Consider the following 21,067-nt stretch of genomic DNA (forward strand, 5'->3'; position numbering starts at 1 on the left):
GTAATGTTGTTTATACCCTGCTGTGAGTGACCTTGACACAGGCAATACCGTTTATACTCTGCTATGAGTGACCCCAACACAGGCAATGCTGTTTATACTCTGCTGTGAGTGACCTCAACACAGGCAATGCTGTTTATATCCTGTTGTGAGTGAAGATTTTAACCTTCACTTTGATTGGGCAAATCAAATTAGCCACAATGCCGTAGAGGAGGTATTCCTGGAGTGTATACGGGATGGTTTTCTTGACCAATATGTGGAGGAACCAACTAGAGAGCAGGTTATCTTAGACTGGGTACTGTGTAATGATAAGGGAATCATTGCCATTTTTTATCAAGATGGAGAGTGAAGTAGTTGATTCGGAGACTAGGGTGCTGAATCTTAATAAAGGAAACTATGAGGATATGAGGCGCGAGTTGGCCTTGATAGATTGGGGAGAGTTACTTAAAGGGATGAGAGTGGATAGACAATGACAAACATTCAAGGAACGCATGGAAGAACTACAGCAACTGTCCATCCCTGTCTGGCACAAAAGCAAAGGGGGTAAGAGGGTCAATCCATGGCTTACAAAGGAAATTAGAAATAGTATCAATACAAGGAAGAAGCGTACAGATTGGCCAAGAAAAATAATAGGTCTGAGGATTGGGAGTAGTGTAGAATTCAGCAAAGAAGGACGAAGGGATTGATTAAGAAGGGGAAAGTACAGTACGAAAAGAAGATTGCAGGGAACAAAAAGACTGACACCTAAGAGTTTCTATAGATATGTGAAGAGAAAGAATTGGTGAAGAGAAATGTACGCCTCTCAAGACAGAAACAGGGGAATGCATAATAAGGGACAAAGAAATGGCTGAGCAATCAAATACATACTTTGGTTCTGTCTTCACAAATAAGGACACTAATCAGATCCCAGAAATGTTGGAGAATGAAAGGTTTAGTGAGAGGGAAGAACTGAGGGAGATCAACATAGTAGAGAAATTATGCTGGGAAAACTGATGGGATTGAAGGCAGATAAATCCCCAGGGCCTGAGAATCTGCATCCCAGAGTGCTTAAGGAGGTGGCTCTGGAAATAGTGGATGCATTGGTGGTCATCTCTGGGATTCTATAGACTCTGGAACTGCCCCTGCAGATTGGATGGTAGCTCACGTCACTCCGATATTCAAAAAGGGAGGTAGAGAGAAAGCAGGGAATTATAGACCAGTGAACCTAACATCAGTAGTGGGGAAATGCTTGAATCCATTATCAAGGACTTTATAGCGGAACAGCACGGTAGCATTGTGGACAGCACAATTGCTTCACAGCTCCAGGGTCCCAGGTTCGATTCCGGCTTGGGTCATTGTCTGTGCGGAGTCTGCACATCCTCCCCGTGTGTGCGTGGGTTTCCTCCGGGTGCTCCGGTTTCCTCCCACAGTCCAAAGATGTACAGGTTAGGTGGATTGGCCATGATAAATTGCCCTTAGTGTCCAAAATTGCCCTTAGTGTTGGGTAGGGTTACTGGGTTATGGGGATAGGGTGGAGGTGTTGACCTTGGGTAGGGTGCTCTTTCCAAGAGCCGGTGCAGACTCGATGGGCTGAATGGCCTCCTTCTGCACTGTAAATTCTATGAAAAAAAACCATTTAGAAAGCAGTGCCAGGATCAGTCAGTCAGCATGGATTTATGAAGGGAAAATCATGCTTGACAAATCTGTTGGAATTCTTTGAAGAGGTAACTAGTAGAGCAGACAAGGGGGAGCCGGTCGATGTGGTATATTTGGACTTTCAGAAGGCATTTGACAAAGTCCCGCAAAAGAGATTATTGTGCAAAATTAAAGTGCATGGGATTGGGGGAAATGTATTGCGGTGGGTAGAAAACTGGTTGGCAGAGAGGAAACAAAGAGAAGGGATTAATGGGTCCTTTTCAAATTGGCAGGCAGTAACCAGTGGGGTACTATAGGGATCGGTGCTGGGACCCCAGCTTATTCACAATATATATTAATGATTTGGATGAGGGAACAAAATGTAACATCTCAAAGTTTGCAGATGATACCAAATTAGGTGGGAGGGTGAATTGTGATGAGGATTCAGGGATCCTACAGCAAGCTCTGGACAGGTTGGGCGACTGGGCAAATCAATGGCAGATGCAGTATAATTTGGATAAGTGTGAGGTTATTCATTTTGGAAGCAAAGACAGGAAGGCAGATTACTACCTGAATGGTTGTAAATTGGGAGAGCAGGACCTGGGTGTCCTTGTGCACCATTTGCTGAAGGTAAGCATGCTGGTGCAGCAGGCGGTAAAGAAGGCTAATGGTATGTTGGCCTTCATTGCAAGAGGTTTTGAGTATACAAGCAGGGATGTGTTGCTGCAATTATACAGGGCCTTGGTGAGGCCACACTTGGGGTATTATGTGCACGTTTGGTCTCCTGCTCTGAGAAAGGATGTTCTTGCTCTCAAGGGAGTGCAGCAAAGGTTTACCAGACTGATTCCCAGGATGGTATATCAGGAGAGATTGATCAGGTTGGGATTGTTCTCGCTGGAGTTCAGAAGAATGAGGGGGTATCTCATAGAGACTTATAAAATTCTAACAGGACTAGACAGGGTAGATACAGGGAAGATGTTACCAATGATGAGTGTGTCCAGAACCAGGGCTAACAGTCTGAGGATTCAGGGTAAACCATTTCGGACAGAGATAAGGAGACACGTCTTCACACAAAGAGTGGTGAGCCTGTGGAATTCATTACCACAGGAAGTAGTTGATGCTAAAACATTGAATATATTCAAGAGGCGGCTGGTTATAGCACTTGGGGAGAATGGGATCAAAGGCTATGGGGTGAAAGCAGGATTAGGCTACTGAGTTGGATGATCAGCCACGATCGTGATGAATGGCGGAGCAGGCTCGAAGGGCCAAAAGGCCTCCTCCTGCTCCTATCTTCTATGTATCTATGTATCTATGTGTCGGGGTCACTCACAGCTGGGTATAAACAGCATTGCCCGTGACGAGGTCACTCACAGCTGGGTAAAAACAGCATTGCCCGTGTTGAGGTCACTCACAGCTGGGTATAAACAGCATTGCCCGTGTCGGGGTCACTCACAGCTGGGTATAAACAGCATTGCCCGTGTTGAGGTCACTCACAGCTGGGTATAAACAGCATTGCCCGTGTTGAGGTCACTCACAGCTGGGTATAAACAGCATTGCCCGTGTTGAGGTCACTCACAGCTGGGTATAAACAGCATTGCCCGTGTCAAAATAACTCACAGCTGGGTATAAACAGAAAATCTGCTTTCCTGGCGCAGCGTGGCCGGAGGATTGTGCTCTCAGTGTCACCAATATAAAATAGTCTCCAATAAATTAATGGGAAATTCAGTGGAAACTTCTTTTTCCAGAATGTGGTTAGAGTGTGTATGTCAGCATCACCGGCAGCGGTTGAGGTGAATATTATGGGGAAAGGCGAAAGTATTAGAAGGATGCACAGATGGGGCTAGATGGAGAGGGTTGGAGGAAGCTCATGTGGAGAAAATAGCATAGTCCAGTTGGGCTAAATGGTCATTTTGTGTGATGTTTTATGTAATGTGTAAAGATTGGGCAGCATGGTAGCCCAAGGGGATAGCACTGTTCCTTCACAGCGCCAGGGCCCCAGGTTCGATTCCCCGCTGGGTCACTGTGCGGAGTCTGCACGATCTCCCCGTGTCTGCGTGGGTTTCCTTCGGGTGCTCCGGTTCCTTCCCACAGTCCAAAGACATGCAGGTTAGGTGGATTGGCCATGGCAAATTGCCCTTAGTGACCAAAAGGTTAGGAGGGGTTATTGGGTTACGGAGATAGGGTGGAAGTGAGGGCTTAAGTGGGTCGGTGCAGACTCAATGGGCTGAATGGCCTCCTTCTGCACTGTGTGTTCTATGTTCTAAGAATTATTGCCTCATGACATGATTTGTTCTGGTGAGGAACCCACAGCGGGAATACAATAAGATCAATGCCGCCACAATGCATATCTTGGAGCAACAATTGACATCCTAAAACGATGCTTCCAGTGCCTGAATTATTTGCGAGGAGCCCAGCTGCATATCCCTGAGCAAACGGTAAGATTTGTGGTTGCCTGCTATATGTTACGTAACCTGGCCTTCAAGCCAAATTTAGGAGGGGGAGCATGAAAATAATGAAGAGGAAAAGGAAGCAGCGATGCAGCGTGCCCCTGTCTGGCTGAACTCCGGGAAATCAGGGACTGGCAACCACTTCACTAACCACAGTGGCGTCCTGGTAATGTGGACCGGTAACCCAGAGGCCCAGGCGAATTCTCTGGGGACAAGGGATCAAATCCCACCACGGCAACTGGTGGAATTTAAATTCAACCAATAAATCTGGAATATAAAGCCAATCTCAGTACTGATGTCCATGAAACCGTTACTGATTGTTGTAAAAACCCATCTGGTTCACTAATGTCCTTCACGGAGGTAATCTGCCTTCCTTACCTGGTCTGGCCAACTAGAGACTCCTGAACTCACAGCAATGGCCTAGCAAGTCACTCAGTTCAAGGGAAATTTGGGTTGAGCAACAAATGCTGGCCCAGTCAGTGACACCCACATCCCATGAAAGAATTTTTAAAATTCTTAATTCCTATTTGCCATAGGCTCACTAATTGCCTTTCCCATCACATCCCTCAGCATTGATTTGTTTTCCCCCATTTGATTGCAATCAAAAAATTACACCAAAATCAAATCAATGATTCAATTCTGTGCACAAAGTCAAGCTAATTCCCCGGTCTCCATTGTGTCTTTACAATGGAGCACAAGGACCTAGTTTTACCCCCTTGGCTGCAGCATGCCTGGTGGGAGGCTGCTGAATTTAAAGAGGGAGACTGAAGCTGGCTTCAGACGGGATTACCAGAGCACGGACAACAGCGGCCTGCCCTGGCAGCCTGAAGGGCAACAGCTGGTGAGAGAAGCATTGATGGGAGTCCACGTTCTACCACCCTGAGAGAGGCCAGCAGCTTCCTGTGCCCTGGAGTCAGTAGCAGAAGTCTGTTCCTCACTTTTCTGGTGTCAGTGCACAAATAACCAGATTTAATGAATTCCCTTTCACAGTTTGACACGGTGGGGTGAGGGCGGTGGGTGGGGGGGGGGGGGGGGGGGGATTTGCATTGACCATCTTTGAGTCACTGGTCTAGTGCCAGTCTTCAGGCTACTGTACCCGCTCCACACACTGAGCCATGAGAAAAGGTGTACCAAAGAGCTGGTGGCAGTTCTGGGCAGGTCCAGCTGCTTTCTATCCCCCTGGCTCAATTCCAGCTGCCTGGTACACCCCTCACTTAATTCCCCAGCTGCCTGGTGTACCTTTCGCTCAATTCCCCAGCTGCCTGGTGTACCCCTCGCTCAATTCCCCAGCTGCCTGGTGTACCTCTCACTCAATTCCCCGGCTGCCTGGTATACCCCTCACTCAATTCCCCAGCTGCCTGGTATACCCCTCACTCAATTCCCCAGCTGCCTGGTATACACCTCAGTCAATTCCCCAACTGCCTTGTGTACCCATAAGACCTTAAGACCAAAGGACCTAGGAGCAGAATTAAGCCACTCAGTCCATCGAATCTGCTCCGCCATTCAATCATGGCTGATATTTTCTCATCCCCATTCTCCTGCCTTCTCCCCATAACCCCTGATCCCTTTATTAATCATGAACCTATCTATCTCTATCTTAAAGAACTCAGTGATTTGGCCTTCACAGCCTTCTTCGGCAAAGGGTTCCACAGATTCACCACCTTCTGGCTGAAGAATTTCCTCCTCATCTCTGTTTTGAAGGATTGTCCCTTTAGTCTGAGATGGTGTCCTCTGGTTTTAGTTTTTCCCACAAGTGGAAACATCCTCTCCACATCCACTCTATTCGGACCTCGCAGTATCTTGTAAGTTTCAATAAGATCCCCTCTCATCCTTCTAAACTCCAACGAGTACAGACCCAGAGTCCTCAAATGTTCCTCACACCAGGGATCATTCTTGTGAACCTTCTCTGGACCCTTTCCAAGGCCAGCACGTCCCTCGTATGATTCCCCTTTCTGTTGCAGGGGTATAAAGACGATTAATCCACAACCGCCTTCTAGACCTCCCCACATGAAGTTCACCCCCGCAGTGCTGGGGAACCCGGGGGTTGGTTTAGCTTGGTGGGCTAGGCAACTGCTTCATGATGCAGAGCTAGGTCAGCAGCGTGGGTTTAATTCCCATCCCGACAGGTTAATCATGAATGCCTCACCTTCTCAACCTTGCCTCTTCCTGAGTTAAGGTAATCCTCAGGTTAAATCACCACCATTCAGCTCTCACCCTCACAAAGGAAAGCAACCTGTGGTCATCTGGGACTCTGGCATCATTACTTCTCCTGCCAGGGAACTGGACTAGTTGCCCATGAACGAAGGTGAATGAGAGCTGGGATTGGCTTGTAAATAGCTAATGGCCCGGAAAAAGAGATATTGGAAATCAAACGCAATCCATGAAAGTAGAGTGAAGCAATACAGGCTCAAGAACAGCAAATTTAGGACTGAGGTCAGAAAGTTATTTTCTCCGAGTGAGTGATAAACGAAGGAATAAATTTGAATGGACGGGTGGATATTTGGACATCGAGACCAAAACCCTGGAGTTATTGAAGAAACAATTGGACAGGAAAGTCTGTAACAACTTTCTGGATGCTGAATAGAATTCACCAACCATGCTTGTGAGAATATAGAACATAGAGAAATACAGCACAGAACAGGCCCTTCGGCCCTCCAAGCCTGTGCCGACCATGCTGCCCGTCTAAACTAAAATCTTCTACACTTCCTGGGTCCGTATCCCTCTATTCCCATCCTATTCATGTATTTGTCAAGATGCCCCTTAAATGTCACTATCGTCCCTGCTTCCACTACCTCCTCCGGCAGCGAGTTCCAGGCACCCACTACCCTCTGTGTAAAAAACTTGCCTCATCCATCTCCTCTAAACCTTGTCCCTCGCACCTTAAACCTATGCTCCCTAGTAATTGACCCCTCTACCCTGGGAAAAAGCCTCTGACTATCCACTCTGTCTATGCCCCTCATAATTTTGTAGACCTCTATCAGGTCGCCCCTCAACCTCCGTCGTTCCAGTGAGAACAAACCGAGTTTTTTCAACCGCTCCTCATAGCTAATGCCCTCCATACCAGGCAACATCCTGGTAAATCTCTTCTGCACCCTCTCTAAAGCCTCCACATCCTTCTGGTAGTGTGGTGACCAGAATTGAACACTATACTCCAAGTGTGGCCTAACTAAGGTTCTATACAGCTGCAACATGACTTGCCAGTTCTTATACTCAATGCCCCGGCCAATGATTCTTCATTCACCTGAAGAAGGAGCCGTGCTCCGAAAGCTCGTGTTTGAAACAAACCTGTTGGACTTTAACCTGGTGTTGTAAGACTTCCCCCGGCCAATGAAGGCATGCATGCCGTATGCCTTCTTGACTACCTTCTCCACCTGTGTTGCCCCTTTCAGTGACCTGTGGACCTGTACACCAATATCTCTCTGACTGTCAATACTCTTGAGGGTTCTACCATTCACTGTATATTCCCTACCTGCATTAGACCTTCCAAAATGCATCACCTCACATTTGTACTTTTCACAGCAACTTCAGTGCAGTGTTAATGTAAGCCTACTTGTGACAGTAAAGATGTCATAAGTCATGAAGTTCATGGTGGGCACTTGGCAGCAATTGGGAGCCTGCGAAATTCCAGCGGGTGTGACAATGGGAAGATGGGGAATTTGAAGGGTCAGATAAACCTGGGAGGGGCAAGTTGCCTCAGTATTTGCAGGACTTGGCTAAGGAGTTCAGAAGATGTTAGGTGTTTGGGGCTAAATTGGAAATCACTGCAAGGCCCTCTGTCCCAGTTCAGGCTCTCCACACCACAACCTTGGGGGCTCCTATCAGGCTTCCTCTTAGGGATCCTTGCGACCTGCAGCAAGAGTGGCAAAGGGGAAGGGAGTGGGCTTCCCCACCCCATCAACATGTGAACATGGTGGATGTGGCCGGATCGAGCAGTGACAGTACTGTTGGGGAAGGAGACTCAAGATGGCCCAGGAGTGTTTGTGTCCAATCCTCTTGCTGTTTCCAACACCCAAATCTAGGCCAGCCCTCTTCTAACTTATTGCAACTTACATTGTTTTTATCTGAAGAATTATTGTCTAAAACCAAACAGCCACTCCTTCTTGCAAAGGCGTATTTATATAAATCCAAATCTGAGTTTTGCTTCCATTCCTTTGCAGAGATAGTGAAGAGGACTTGGAGATGATATCCTGTCCACATGCAGTGAGCATGCCCAGTAGGGAACTACCCTCAGTTCCTCCTTCCAGCTGTGACTTCCTGTCAGATGGTAAGTGTCTGCGGAACCTCTCCCTGTCCTCTGGTAGAACTGGCTCTATTTCCTGTTCATAGGAAGCATTTCTGTCAGAATTTATTCAGAGACCCCTATGGATTGGGATTGGTTAACACTCTGTGATTGGATTGTGAAGACTGTGGAGTTAGATTTCCAAGTCATGGTGATATTCCGACATCCTGGGCGAGTGCATGGTCAGTTCCAGCCGCACACACCCCAGAGTGCCAACATAAGTGAATTAACTAATAATGAATGTATTTCCTGAGATCTTTAACCCTTGACTGCTCCAATGAATTACAGGTACCAGATTTATAAGTAAAACATTAACAAACTGTCTATTTATCCCTAGAGTAAAAGATGAACATACAATGGAAATAATGGAACAATAGTCTACCAGTCTACCTATTCCCAAAACCCCATCCCACCCTCCACTCAGACACACACAAGACAGAGATGCATAGTGAAGAGGTAGGGGAAGGATTAAATTAACAGGAATTGAAGGAAAAGGTTTGAGATCATAGAATATACAGTGCAGAAGGAGGCCATTCAGCCCATCGAGTCTGCACCGGCTCTTGGAAAGAGCACCCCACCCAAGGTCAACAACTCCACCCCATCCCCACAACCCAGCAACCCCACCCAACACTAAGGGCAATTTTGAACACTAAGGGCAATTTATCATGGCCAATCCACCTAACCTGCACATCTTTGGACTGTGGGAGGAAACCGGAGCACCCGGAGGAAACCCACGCACACACGGGGAGGATGTGCAGACTCCGCACAGACAGTGACCCAAGCCGGAATCGAACCTGGGACCCTGGAGCTGTGAAGCGATTGTGCTATCCACAATGCTACCGTGCTGCCCCTAATCTTCGCTGCTGAGGTTGTGGTCTCTGTCAGTGCTGGTCTTCCCCAAATGCGACCCTCTGGTGAATTGATTTACACAGGTGATTCAGGTCGGTGCATTCTATCCTTCGACCACCAGATGGAGCCTATTTCTCCCTGAGATATTTCCGGAGCTCTGATAAATTCCAGCAGATATGTCCAGACTACTCTTTTCTGCATGCCTGATCTCTGTGCAGCAATTTTGGATATATCATGAAGAGATTCCTCAGACTGGGCTTTTCCCAGCCATTCAGACAGAGGAGTAAACTGTTACAGACCTGATGGGAGAACCTGATTGCAGTTTTTCAAACCAGTCGTCCCCTCCACTCGGCTCACTGTCCGTATGGTGTTTGCACAATCCCCCTGTGTCTGCGTGACCTCACTCCCACAACCCAAAAAGATGCGCCGGCTAGGTGAATTGGCCACTCTAACTTTTTCCTTAATTGGAAAAAAAGAATTGGGTACTCCAAATTATTTTTTAAAAGTAGTCCCCTTCACAGGACTGGCTACTGCCTACAGTCTTTTAAAAGAGGTATCTTCCACAGGTCTGGCTGAGAGCCCCTTAAATCACCTGGCAGAGAGCGCTGAGAGCAAGTGCCTTCAAGCTGCTTCCTAGCTGAATCTCTTCACAGAACACAGGACAAAATGGAGCTCTTCACATGACCTGCCTTTCTTCAAGAATATTCTGAATGACTGCATCAATCACAAGCAAGACCAGGCACAATCTCAGAATTCCAGATGCACTGATTGGCTGCTTCTAAGTCTATCAAACTGACATCACAAGCTCTGCACAAAGCATAAAGGGGAAGTCCTGGGCTAGTTCATTGGACCAGAGATGTTTCAGTTGTCTAAAGTCTGTAGCTTAAGCAAAAGTCTCAGTGTTGCAGCAGCTAGCAAGAAGGCTGTAGATTAAAGGCACCAGCAGGACATGAATTTAAAAATAAACACAGAATGGACAAGGTTTTACAATACTTACAATATTTTGTATTTTACAAATATTTAACAATACTTATAGTGAAGACGTTGGAGGTAGATTTCAAATGTTATTTGTGAAAGTAGATTTCCAATGTGCAAAGACTGTGGATGCACATTTCCAATGTTATTGCAAAGACTGTGGATGTATATTTCCAATGTTTTTGTGAAGATTGTGGAGGTAGATGTCCTAGCCATAAAGTTGGCCTGGCAGATTGTCTGCTGCAGAAATCTCCTGCTTTGAGGAGCAGCATGAGGAGCCCACCCGCTGTCTTTAAAAGGATGGTGAGCTCAGAGGTGGTCAATTAGGAGGTTGTCTTTGGTAAAATGGCTCCTGGAAAATATGGACACAGGAATCCCATTTTTCCCCAAATTACGAGTACAAAAAGTCAATGGAGAAATCCTGCCTCAGTATCCTTACCAGGATGTTGTCAGGGCTCGTAGACCATGCTGTACCCATTGTGATCAGTGCTTCTTGATATCGTATGCAGTGAATCAAGTTGGCTGAAGGTGAACATTGGTGATGTTGGGTCTTTAGGAGGAGGTGGCGATGGATCAGCCACAGGGCACTTCCAGCTGAAGATGATTGCAAATGCTTCAGCCTTATGTTTTGCACTGACGTGCTGGACTCTCTCATCATTGAGGATGTTTGCACAGTCTCCTTCTCCTCTGGTAATTTTTTAATTTGCTGCAATGGTTCCACTGCCATAAATGTTTTTGAGAGCCCTCCAATACAACCCAGACTGAGTTTAAAGCATGTGATGTTCTTCTTCCATAACATTGAGAATAGTTTCTCTCTACCCTATCTGTTTCTCCCCAATATCTGTGATCACCTCTCCCTTAACCAAATAAATTTCGAGGAATACAACAGGAGCAATCCTCATAATTTAACCTTAGTCCAGGTGTCATTCTGGTAAATATACAATGCACTCCTTGTAAAGTCCTATCCTCCCTCAGGCATGGAGCCCACAACTATTCACAGTAACTGCAGGTGTGGTTTAACCAGGACTTTGTACAGCTGAAGTGTGACATTTACCCTATTGTATTCTAATAATAGAATTACAGTGCAGAAGGAGTCTGCACCGGCCCTTGGAAAGAGCACCCTACTTAAACCCACGCCTCCACCCTATCCCCACAACCCATTAACCCCACCTAATCTTTTGGACAAAGGGATCATTTAGCATGGTTAATCCACCTAACCTGCATATCTTTGGACTGTGGGAGGAAACCGGAGCACCCGGAGGAAACCCACACAGACACGGGGAGGAAGTGCAAACTCCACATAGTCAGTCACCCGAGGCCGGAATTGAACCCAGGTCCCTGGAGCTGTGAACAGGAGTGCCAACCACTGTGCCACCATGATGCCCTAATCCTAATTCCAATCCTTCAACTATAAAGGCCAGTATTCCATCAGCCTTTTAAATTATGTTGTGTAACTGATGATAATATTTTAATGATCTGTAGACTCCCAAGTCTCCACTTTTTTCCAACTTTTCATCATTTAGAAAGTATCATGTCCAAAGCAGATGGCCTCATATTTGAATCTATCCAAATCCATTTGTCACAGTTTTGCCATTCACTGAATATCTCTATGTAAATGTATGTTTCCATCTACGTTGTTTATGCCATTGGCAAATACAAGGCTCCTATCTCATTAGTAAATATGTGACTAACTGAGCCCTGAAACAAATCTGTATGAGACACCACTGGTCACATCCTGCCAATTAAACTGCCTGTGCCTTATCCCTACTTTCTATGCCCTGTCACTCTACCAATTTCTTAACCTGGCCAATGACTGCATAAACTTTAGCTTCAGCCAACAGTCTCTTATGAGGAACTTTATCAAATATCATCTGGAAGTTCATATAAATAATATCCATAGACATTCCCCTGACCATTACTTTATTTGCCTCTTCAAAATGTTTGATCTGATGGGTCAGGCATGACCTACAGTTTACAAATCCAGGCCCTGCTCCCTGTGATCAATGGAACATTTTCAGGCTGTTCATTAATTCCATCCTATCTGTGACTGTCACATCCCAGTTGGTCTGTGCTAGAGTCATGAGGAGGAGGCATTGATAGCCCATCCGGTCAGGAGGCTGCCTCAAGTTGAATTATATGTTCCTGCCTAATTGAGGGGCTCGGTCATTATCAGCCAATCTCGGTGGCACCTCTCACCTGATGAGGCCGATAACAGGTGTTATGGGCCAGGGTTTAGAGAACTCCAAAGGGTATCATGGAGTTCCCCTGACCCACAACTTTTAATAGATTGTGGTATGGGGAGATCACGGCCCACTCTACAGGTGTGGTACAGCAGAAATGGAGAAGTATTTTTTAAGCAAAACAAATGTTTATTCTATGAACTCAAGTTAACCTTTTTAAAACATACAGTGAACATCTTAGTCATCATCAATTTAAATACAACCCCCAAAGAATACAACACTAAGTAATGATTAAGCTGTCCTTTTAACATCCATAAGACTTAAAAAAGCTTCAAAACAGAAACTCATCAGGTTAAAATCACTACTGTTATGAGTTTAAATCACCAGGATCGATTTACAGTCCTTAGATAATAGAGGGAGATTCATACACCTTCTGGCTGTGACTGCAGCTATCCAGCTCTGAAAAAGAAACTAAAACACACACTGCAGCCTGCTCAAAAACAAAAGTTAAAAAGCTGACAGACAGCTCAGCTCCACCCACTCTCTGACATCACTGCAGTGGTAAACACCCATTTCTTAAAGGTACTCTCACCACATATATTTATACACTCCCATTTATAAACACCCATTTCTTAAAGGTACTCTCACATGAAACAGGCCTGATTGGCTGCCAGCTGGTGTCAGACAGATAGCCTCTGCCGCCCTCACTCCTCCTCTGGCAAGATTCTCAGAGATAATCTGCTTCAAATCCTGCTCCCACCTCCTAATGATTCCTCCTCTGTGGAATCAGTAAAATTGAGCCCAACATCTATCAAATGTAGGTTCCAAACTTAGAGTGAATAGTAACCTCTAGGGATGAATTTATGCATGAGGAGCATTTTGCAAGACTGCAAAATTTCGGTACTGGGGCACAAAAACACACACATTTCATGCTATCTTCTCTGCCTCAGGTGTTAGCCAAGGCTCAGATAAGATGTGTACTAATGCTGATTCTGCTGTCACAGTCTCACACGTCAGACCAAAGGAACTCCAGGTGCCGGAACCTCTTGCACACATCCCTCTGGAAAACTTCCTGCAGACTTTGCATTCAGAAACTCCAAGCACCACATCCTCTACAGGTAAGGGCATGATACCTGAGTCATACACCTTCCCCGTTGAATAACTGCTGATATTACTTCACCAAGAATGATGGAGTTAATTCTGGAGTTTCTGGACCTTTCACCGAAAGTGGCAGCAAGCTAAAAGCTCAGTGATCAGTTCAACTGATTTAATCATTGATGTTTTCTCTTTACACATTGAGATGGGACATTAGGTTTCAGTGGGTGTGAGGGATCTGGGCTCCTCCGACCCCTGTACGGACTACTGCAGCCATGCCAGTGAGAGCTGATTTTTTTCTTCTAACTTGTCATTTCTTTCATTAAATTCTGGGGTGGGTTATTTTGGTGAAAGATCAGTAGACCAAAGACTCAATTTATGGGTGGTCAGTTTGAGCCTGGGGAAGAGGATCAGAGTGAAGGTGTAAAAATTAGAGCCAAGATTATGGACAGAAGCTGAACTTCAAGAGAACAGAGCTGTGACCCTCCAGCTTCTGACCAAAAAGAAAGTAAAGGAAAACACAGCCACACAGAGGAAGGAACATTCAGGAGAAAACCCCACCAATCGGCAGGGGCCATTAATATGGCCCGGCAATTCAAAGCAATCCATGGGCCGACAGCCAAATCCATCAAACTGTGTCATCACTGATCTCCCTTGAATCTGCTGATCTGAAATATAGACTGTTCCCTGCAACCTTTCTAGCGTGAGCTCATAAGTCAATCCTCAGTTTACCAGCCACTTGAATGTAAGGTGGCCTCACGGTAGCATGGTGGTTAGCATCAATGCTTCACAGCTCCAGGGTCCCAGGTTCGATTCCCGGCTGGGTCACTGTCTGTGTGGAGTCTGCACGTCCTCCCCGTGTGTGCGTGGGTTTCCTCCGGGTGCTCCGGTTTCCTCCCACAGTCCAAAGATGTGCGGGTTAGGTGGATTGGCCATGCTAAATTGCCCGTAGTGTAAGGTTAATGGGGGGATTGTTGGGTTACGGGTATACGGGTTACGTGGGTTTAAGTAGGGTGATCATTGCTCGGCACAACATCGAGGGCCGAAGGGCCTGTTCTGTGCTGTACTGTTCTATCTATAAAAGGTGAAGTCCATCCTAAATGCAAGGCACATTAATTGCCCAATTACAGAAATTGAAATAGCAGAATAACAGAAATTAAAAGGGAAAAACCAGGGGGCAGACAGGGATTAGCAGGAGGATCTTTACACCACGCAGACATGGGGAGAATGTGCAAACTCCACAGTCACCCAAGGTCGGAATCAAAACTGGGACCCTGGTGCTGTTAAGCAGCAGTGCTGACCATTGTGCCACCTGGACAGTCCCATTGTCTCTTCCAGCTCACCAGTGAGTGTCACTACTCCCTGCCCTGCCAGGGTGAAACTTCCACTGACCTTCGACAATTGTTCCACTCGGTCCAAAGTCTCCCAGGTACAATTACAATCAGCAAGATATAACATGGTGACTCCATTCCTTAAATCGTCTGTGATAATACCACTGTATATATATGTGTGTGCTTCTATTAGGGGATGTACAGGTTTGTCGGTAAGCCCCTGCATAGTTTGTCGGTAAGCCCCTGCATAGTTTGTCGGTAAGCCCTGTCGGCTAGCTCCGCCCACAGGAGCAGTATAAATATCCATGAGGTCTCCTGAGCTGCCATTTTACAGCTCCACTTGAGGGAATAACATCTCACGGTAATAAAGCCTCTTTTGAACCGTTTCTTGTTTCTGTGTGCAATTGTTAGCGCATCAATTTATTACCGTGAGATTTCCCTAATCATGGACATCAGAATAAAACTCGACTGCATGCTGATGGATCCGCAATCACCGACTTTAACCACTGGCTGGCTGTCTTCGAGGCCTACATCACCTCCGCAGACCCTGCACCATCGGAGGCTCAGAAGGTACAACTCCTTGACTCCAGACTGAGCTCCAGCCTGTTCCCGCTGATACAGGACGCGCCGACCTATGCCCGTGTCAGGCACGCGCTGTTGCCTCTATCGCGCCCGACCTCTCCCCCTCTCCCCAGCCGATCGCAGCGTGTCGAGGTCGTGGTCCCTGAACCTCGGTGCGGCACGGCGGACGGCAGCCATCTCGCGGGTCTCGGGACTGTGCGCCGCTCGCGCACCTTAAGCGACACGGCGCCGCATCATCGAGGCGTCGCGCGTATCCAACGCCGGTCTGGCACCACACCCCCCCGTGCTTCTCACAGCGCCCGTACTGGCCCCATTTGCAGGCCAGAATCCGTCCTCGGAGCGGCCCGTTCACGCCGTCGTAAACCACAAAGGCGTTTACGATGGCGTGAACACTCTGCCGTGGGATTCGAGAATCCCGCCCCTTATTTTCCATCCGCTACTTCCCCATTCACCCACCTGTAAAAACGATCTTTCGCAAACTGCCAGCTTCCAACAGGTGGAAATTGCTGGGCAGCACGGAGCACAAGTGGATTGGGCCGCACGGTAGCACAAGTGGATTGGGCCGCACGGAGCACAAGTGGATTGGGCCGCACGGTAGCACAAGTGGATTGGGCCGCACGGTAGCACAAGTGGATTGGGCCACACGGTAGCACAAGTGCATAGCACTGTGGCTTCACAGCGCCAGGGTCCCAGGTTAGATTCTCCGCTGGGTCACTGTCTATGTGGAGTCTGCATGTTCTCCCCATGTCTGCGTGGGTTTCCTCCGGGTGCTCCGGTTTCCTCCCACAGTCCAAAGATGTGCAGGTTAGGTGGATTGGCCATGAAAAATTGCCCTTAGTGACCAAAAGGTTAGGAGGGGTTATTGGGTTACGGGGATAGGGTGGAAGTGAGGGCTTAAGTGGGTCGGTGCAGACTCGATGGGGCTGAATGGCCTCCTTCTGCACTGTATGTTCTATGTTCTAAGCCCATTCCAACCCACTCACTGGAGGTTTGAGCCCCTATTCTCTTCCTCTCTTCCTGAATTTCTATTCCCATCCCCCTCTCCCTTGTCCTATTACCCTCCTGGGTACACCCCCACCCCCGTCTGAGCTCCCTTTTCTCAGTTTTGCTCCTTCCCTCTTAAGCCAGCCACATTCCTGTGCTGCCCCCAGTGGTGTAGAGGGTCAACATCACCAAATCTTAGGCTACTCTTATTCAGATGGTGAAATTCAGAGGATCGGAGTGGAGGAGCTGCTCTGGGAAATATTAAGTGTGAAGATATCCTGGGCTGTCCGCAGGCTTCTTGACAATCCTGGAGCGTGGTTCCTCCGGGTGCTCCAGTTAGGTGGATTGGCCACGCTAAATTGACCTGAGTGTCCAGAAAGGTTAGGTGGGGTTATGGGGATAGGGTAGAAGTGTGGGCTTAAGTAGGATGCTCTTTCTAAGGGCCCGTGCAGACTCGATGGGCCAAATGGCCTCCTTCTGCGCTGTAAATTCTATGACACATTGACAATTCTAGTGTGCAAACGTCTGTCTTTGAGGTGAAATTAGTAAAAAGCGACGGTCTCCTTCATATAGTGTCGACACATGGAATGGTCTTCTGGGGGATTACTGGAGGACTCACCTTGCTCCATTTGAGGAACAACTTGATGCCATGATGGGAAAAGTGTCGAGTCTCACAGGCTGGAGGAGCTCACACCCACCAAGCTGATTCGTATTGTAGAGACAGGAATGGGATTCTCTATCCCATTCATGCCAGCGGGATTCTCCGCTCTCACGGCAGTGAATGGGAGATTTGGCTGAGTGCCAATTTCTCCATCCTTGCTATCAGCGGTAGCGGCGCAGGTTTGCAGTGGAGAATCCCGACTCAAATCTTCTGCAACTCTCCATAAGCAAGTCTTTAAGCACCGGTGCTAATAGTTTGGCCATGGTACAATATTTAAGTTGTAGGGTGTTACAGAATGTAATTTTGTGTACAGAGTGTTCTCATAAACTTATGTAATTCCTATAGCTTTTATGTAATTGTTTTACTGGCGTCTGTTGGGGGTTCTGAACATGTGCGGGCTTTGGGCAGACTTCAGCAGTCTGCAAGAGGGTGACGTGTAAGCAAGATCTCGTTTTACTAGAGCTCCTGTTTTCATCGTGATTACTGTTCTGCTGAGTTCATGTTATTGTTAACCATCTTCTTTTAAGTTCCTTCTTTTAAGTAACACATTTGGCTACCTACTTTGTGGTCCAAAGTTACCACAGAGGGGTATGCAACCTTTTCTTCTTTTGGACATGCTATACCCAAACAGTTAGCTTTTGTAGAAACTGGACTCTCTCTTTTGAACTGCAGATGAGGAGGATCGGACAGAAGCTGAACTTCAGCTCTCCAGTTACCCCTGGTTCCATGGGACACTGTCACGGGTGAAAGCTGCCCAGTTGGTGCTGGCTGGAGGGTCGAGAAGTCACGGCTTGTTTGTCATTCGCCAAAGTGAGACACGGCCAGGGGAATATGTGCTGACCTTCAACTTCCAGGGGAAAGCAAAGGTAAGGAAGAAGAGCCCCCCTGGGTTTCAGATCAGCATGTCTTCAAACTTCGGTGATTGCAGGATGATGTGCAATGATGTTTAGAACTCCGAAGAGATGTGAGAGGCTAGAAAAAGATTATTTCCAGTGGCTGAGTTGTTTAGAACAAAGGGGCAGAGACACAAGATTAAACGGAAGACATTTAGTACAGATAACTCACAAGATAGTGAGACTGTGGAATTCACCTTCAGAGTTAAGGCCAGATATTTGGCGACTCGGCCTGAAGCTTTTAAAAATGGCGGGCAGGACCTAGTACTGGGATTCCTGCCCCCTTCCCATTTCCATAGCCCAGCCACATGCAGCACTTTCACCTTTACCTGCTCCATTGTGGGGGTGGGCATTTTTAAAACCTCCCTGCAATTTTACTGGAGTGAGCCTGTTCCTTTAGTAGACGTGGTTCATGGCACTTCAGAGGAGTCATGACCCATATTCAGGAACCAAAAAATCCCAGCCATTTAAAATTTCCTTTGAACTGGATTTCCCAGACACGGTGGCACAGTGGTTAGCTCTGCTGCCTACGGCACTGAGGACCCGGGTTTCAATCCCGGCTCTGGGTCACTGTCCGTGTGGAGTTTGCACATTCTCCCCCTGTTTGCGTGGGTTTCACCCCCACAACCCAAAGATGTGCAGGATAGGTGGATTGGTCACGTTAAATTGCCCCTTAATTGGGGAAAAAAAATAATTGGGTATTCTAAAAGAAATAGATATCCCAACTTACCTTCTCATGAAAATGTCAATCAATTACAGTCAATCAGCATATCAATACCAAAAAAAATGTATCCACACCTTAATCTTAATCCTGTATAAATAAACACACAAACATTGAAAAGAGAAAGATCTGGTTATTAAAAGGTAATAAAAGATGTCAATCAAAGCTATCACTCTCCTGCAAATGGTGTCAACATTGTCTGCTTTGCTCAGTACATTAACTGTTGCCAAACATTCATAATAAGGGTACCGACAACTTTATTTACATCAATAGTTCAAACAGGCAGATATCTGAGAATTCTTTCAATGTCTGTGTGTTTATTTGCACAAGATCAAGAGATGTGAAGTGCATAAACGATTTTTGAACCACAATGGTTGTTTGGTACTTTTTTGAAGTTTCATAGATTTCATAGAATTTACAGTGCCATTCGGCCCATCGAGTTGTGAGCAATTATTTCCAGTCGTTTTTGTAAAGCTTCTTTGCTTATAGTGTCAGTTTCATCAGAATTTCAAAGGCTTGCCAGACTTACCAGACTCATTTGTTTTGAGTATAATACTGGATACTGGGAGAGTTGGTACGAAGGATTCATGTGCAGCATGGTGGATATGATGGGGCATTGAGGGTGTATGGGGCAAGAAAGGGGTATGGGAAATTGATGGGGAATGGAGGAAGACATGAGGGGATGGAGGGATTTTGGGACTTATGGGGGTATGGGAAATATGGGAGGCATGGAGGGAGCATGGAGGGAATAGTGAGTGGGTGTGAGTGAGGGCTTGTGGGCCTGACAGCCATTATTACAACTGGGCCTATGTCCATGTAAACAGGGGTGGATCCTCTATCTTCTGATGCCACCTTGGTTCGGCTTGTGGAGGTGACAGACATGACTCCATTTCACCCCCCCCCCCCCCCCCCCCGAACAAAAATATGGCGATGAGGGCACCCTCAACAGGGACAGTTTTGTGGAGCCTGGAACTTCTCCTACTCAAGCTTCCCATCTCCTTCATGAAAATCAGCCCTCAGTGACTCAAATAGAGACCATGTGCTGGACTTTCAAATACAGGTGGGGTTGGTATCGGGCGGGTCATGATTGCAGTCCAGCAGGCATCTCTGGATCCCAAAGTGAGGACCGGGGGGTGGGGGGCGCAGGAAGCCCACCTCCAATTAGTGGTCCATTGAAGAGCTTGTTCATGGACCAGGAGGGTCATGGTTGCAATTTTCAAAAATGTTTTTGGTGAATGCGAGCAGTGTGCGGCACATTAGTGCATAGCTGAGCTATTGGGTTCAAAGCAGAGAGAAGGGGAGGTATTTTTTTATGACATGCAAATTATCGGGCCTAGGGAATCTTGTGTATGACCTTTAATTTGGCCATATTGAACCTTTCATAAGCTCCTTGTCCTCTACGGTGCTATCTGCTCTCACCTACACAGCAGTGACAGGCCACATCATGGTTACTGTCTGCCTTTGCTGTTTGCACTCTTCAGGCAACTCCCATCTCTCAGTACACTTGGTGCCTCTAATTGGACGCCAGGCTCACTACCTGCACTGTCAGGATATTTACATTTAAAAATAGCATTGCACAAGTTGCAGAATAGGGACCTGGGATTTATCCGGGCATTATCCAGGGTCTCTGTCTCGCTTTGAAAATCTGACTTTAAGTCAAAATTTCAAATTGTTGTTGAAGCAGGGATGTCGGGATATGGGAATACATGGGGCTAGAACACTGCACATGAGGATGGTAAACACAGGTAGTCAGGCTAAACCTGCTGTTCCCATGCTGCATTTTTAAAATGTAATTCTAAGTAATTTTGAGGTAATTCTGTAACACGCTCCTTTCTACTTTCTATAGCATCTACGCCTCTCTCTGAATGAAACTGGCCAGTGTCACGTTCAGCATCTCTGGTTTCAGACCATCCTCGACATGCTCAAACATTTCCATACTCACCCCATTCCCTTGGAATCTGGAGGTTCTGCTGACATCACCCTCCGCTGTTACGTGCTGGTCACACATCCCACCCCAGGTAGGAATGTCCAAAAGTACAGTCATGGATTTATTTATTTTTCTTTCTGGGAAAATGCTTTATTATGACCCTCTCATCTCCTGTGATCTGGTACAGCATCAGTTTGATCGCATCTTGTTGCCTGCCCTTATTCTTCACCCAATTTTAATTGTTCCACAATCCCTGCAGCTCCATAAGGCCATAAGTTCTGGAATTCCATTTCTACCTCCCTCCGCGCTTTAAAACTTACCTCTGTGACCAAGCCTCTCCTAATATAAGAACATAAGAACATAAGAACTAGGAGCAGGAGTAGGCCATCTGGCCCCTCGAGCCTGCTCCGCCATTCAATTAGATCATGGCTGATCTTTTGTGGACTCAGCTCCACTTTCCGGCCCGAACACCAGAACCCTTAATCCCTTTATTCTTCAAAAAACTATCTATCTTTACCTTAAAAACATGTAA

The 21,067-nt window shown here is 46.7% G+C and overlaps 1 protein-coding gene across 10 annotated transcripts in view; it reads left to right on the forward strand.

The window, feature by feature from the left end:
* The window catches only part of LOC119974569 (SH2B adapter protein 2), a 130,977-nt gene that overhangs the window by 93,227 nt on the left and 16,683 nt on the right, over positions 1-21,067 (forward strand). For 8 of the 10 annotated variants that reach the window (XR_005462524.1, XM_038813577.1, XM_038813575.1 and 5 more), the window contains 4 exons: positions 8,216-8,322; positions 13,292-13,459; positions 17,667-17,860; positions 20,455-20,626. Coding sequence is in view for 9 of the 10 variants with exons in the window: in XM_038813577.1 (XP_038669505.1) it covers positions 8,216-8,322; positions 13,292-13,459; positions 17,667-17,860; positions 20,455-20,626 (641 nt within the window). In the remaining variant the exon portion in view is untranslated. The remainder of the gene's footprint in view (positions 1-8,215; positions 8,323-13,291; positions 13,460-17,666; positions 17,861-20,454; positions 20,627-21,067) is intronic. The other 2 variants (XM_038813583.1, XM_038813584.1) reach the window with 2 other exon arrangements.

Source organism: Scyliorhinus canicula, chromosome 12 (genome assembly GCF_902713615.1).
Source record: "Scyliorhinus canicula chromosome 12, sScyCan1.1, whole genome shotgun sequence".
Lineage (NCBI taxonomy): Eukaryota > Metazoa > Chordata > Chondrichthyes > Carcharhiniformes > Scyliorhinidae > Scyliorhinus > Scyliorhinus canicula.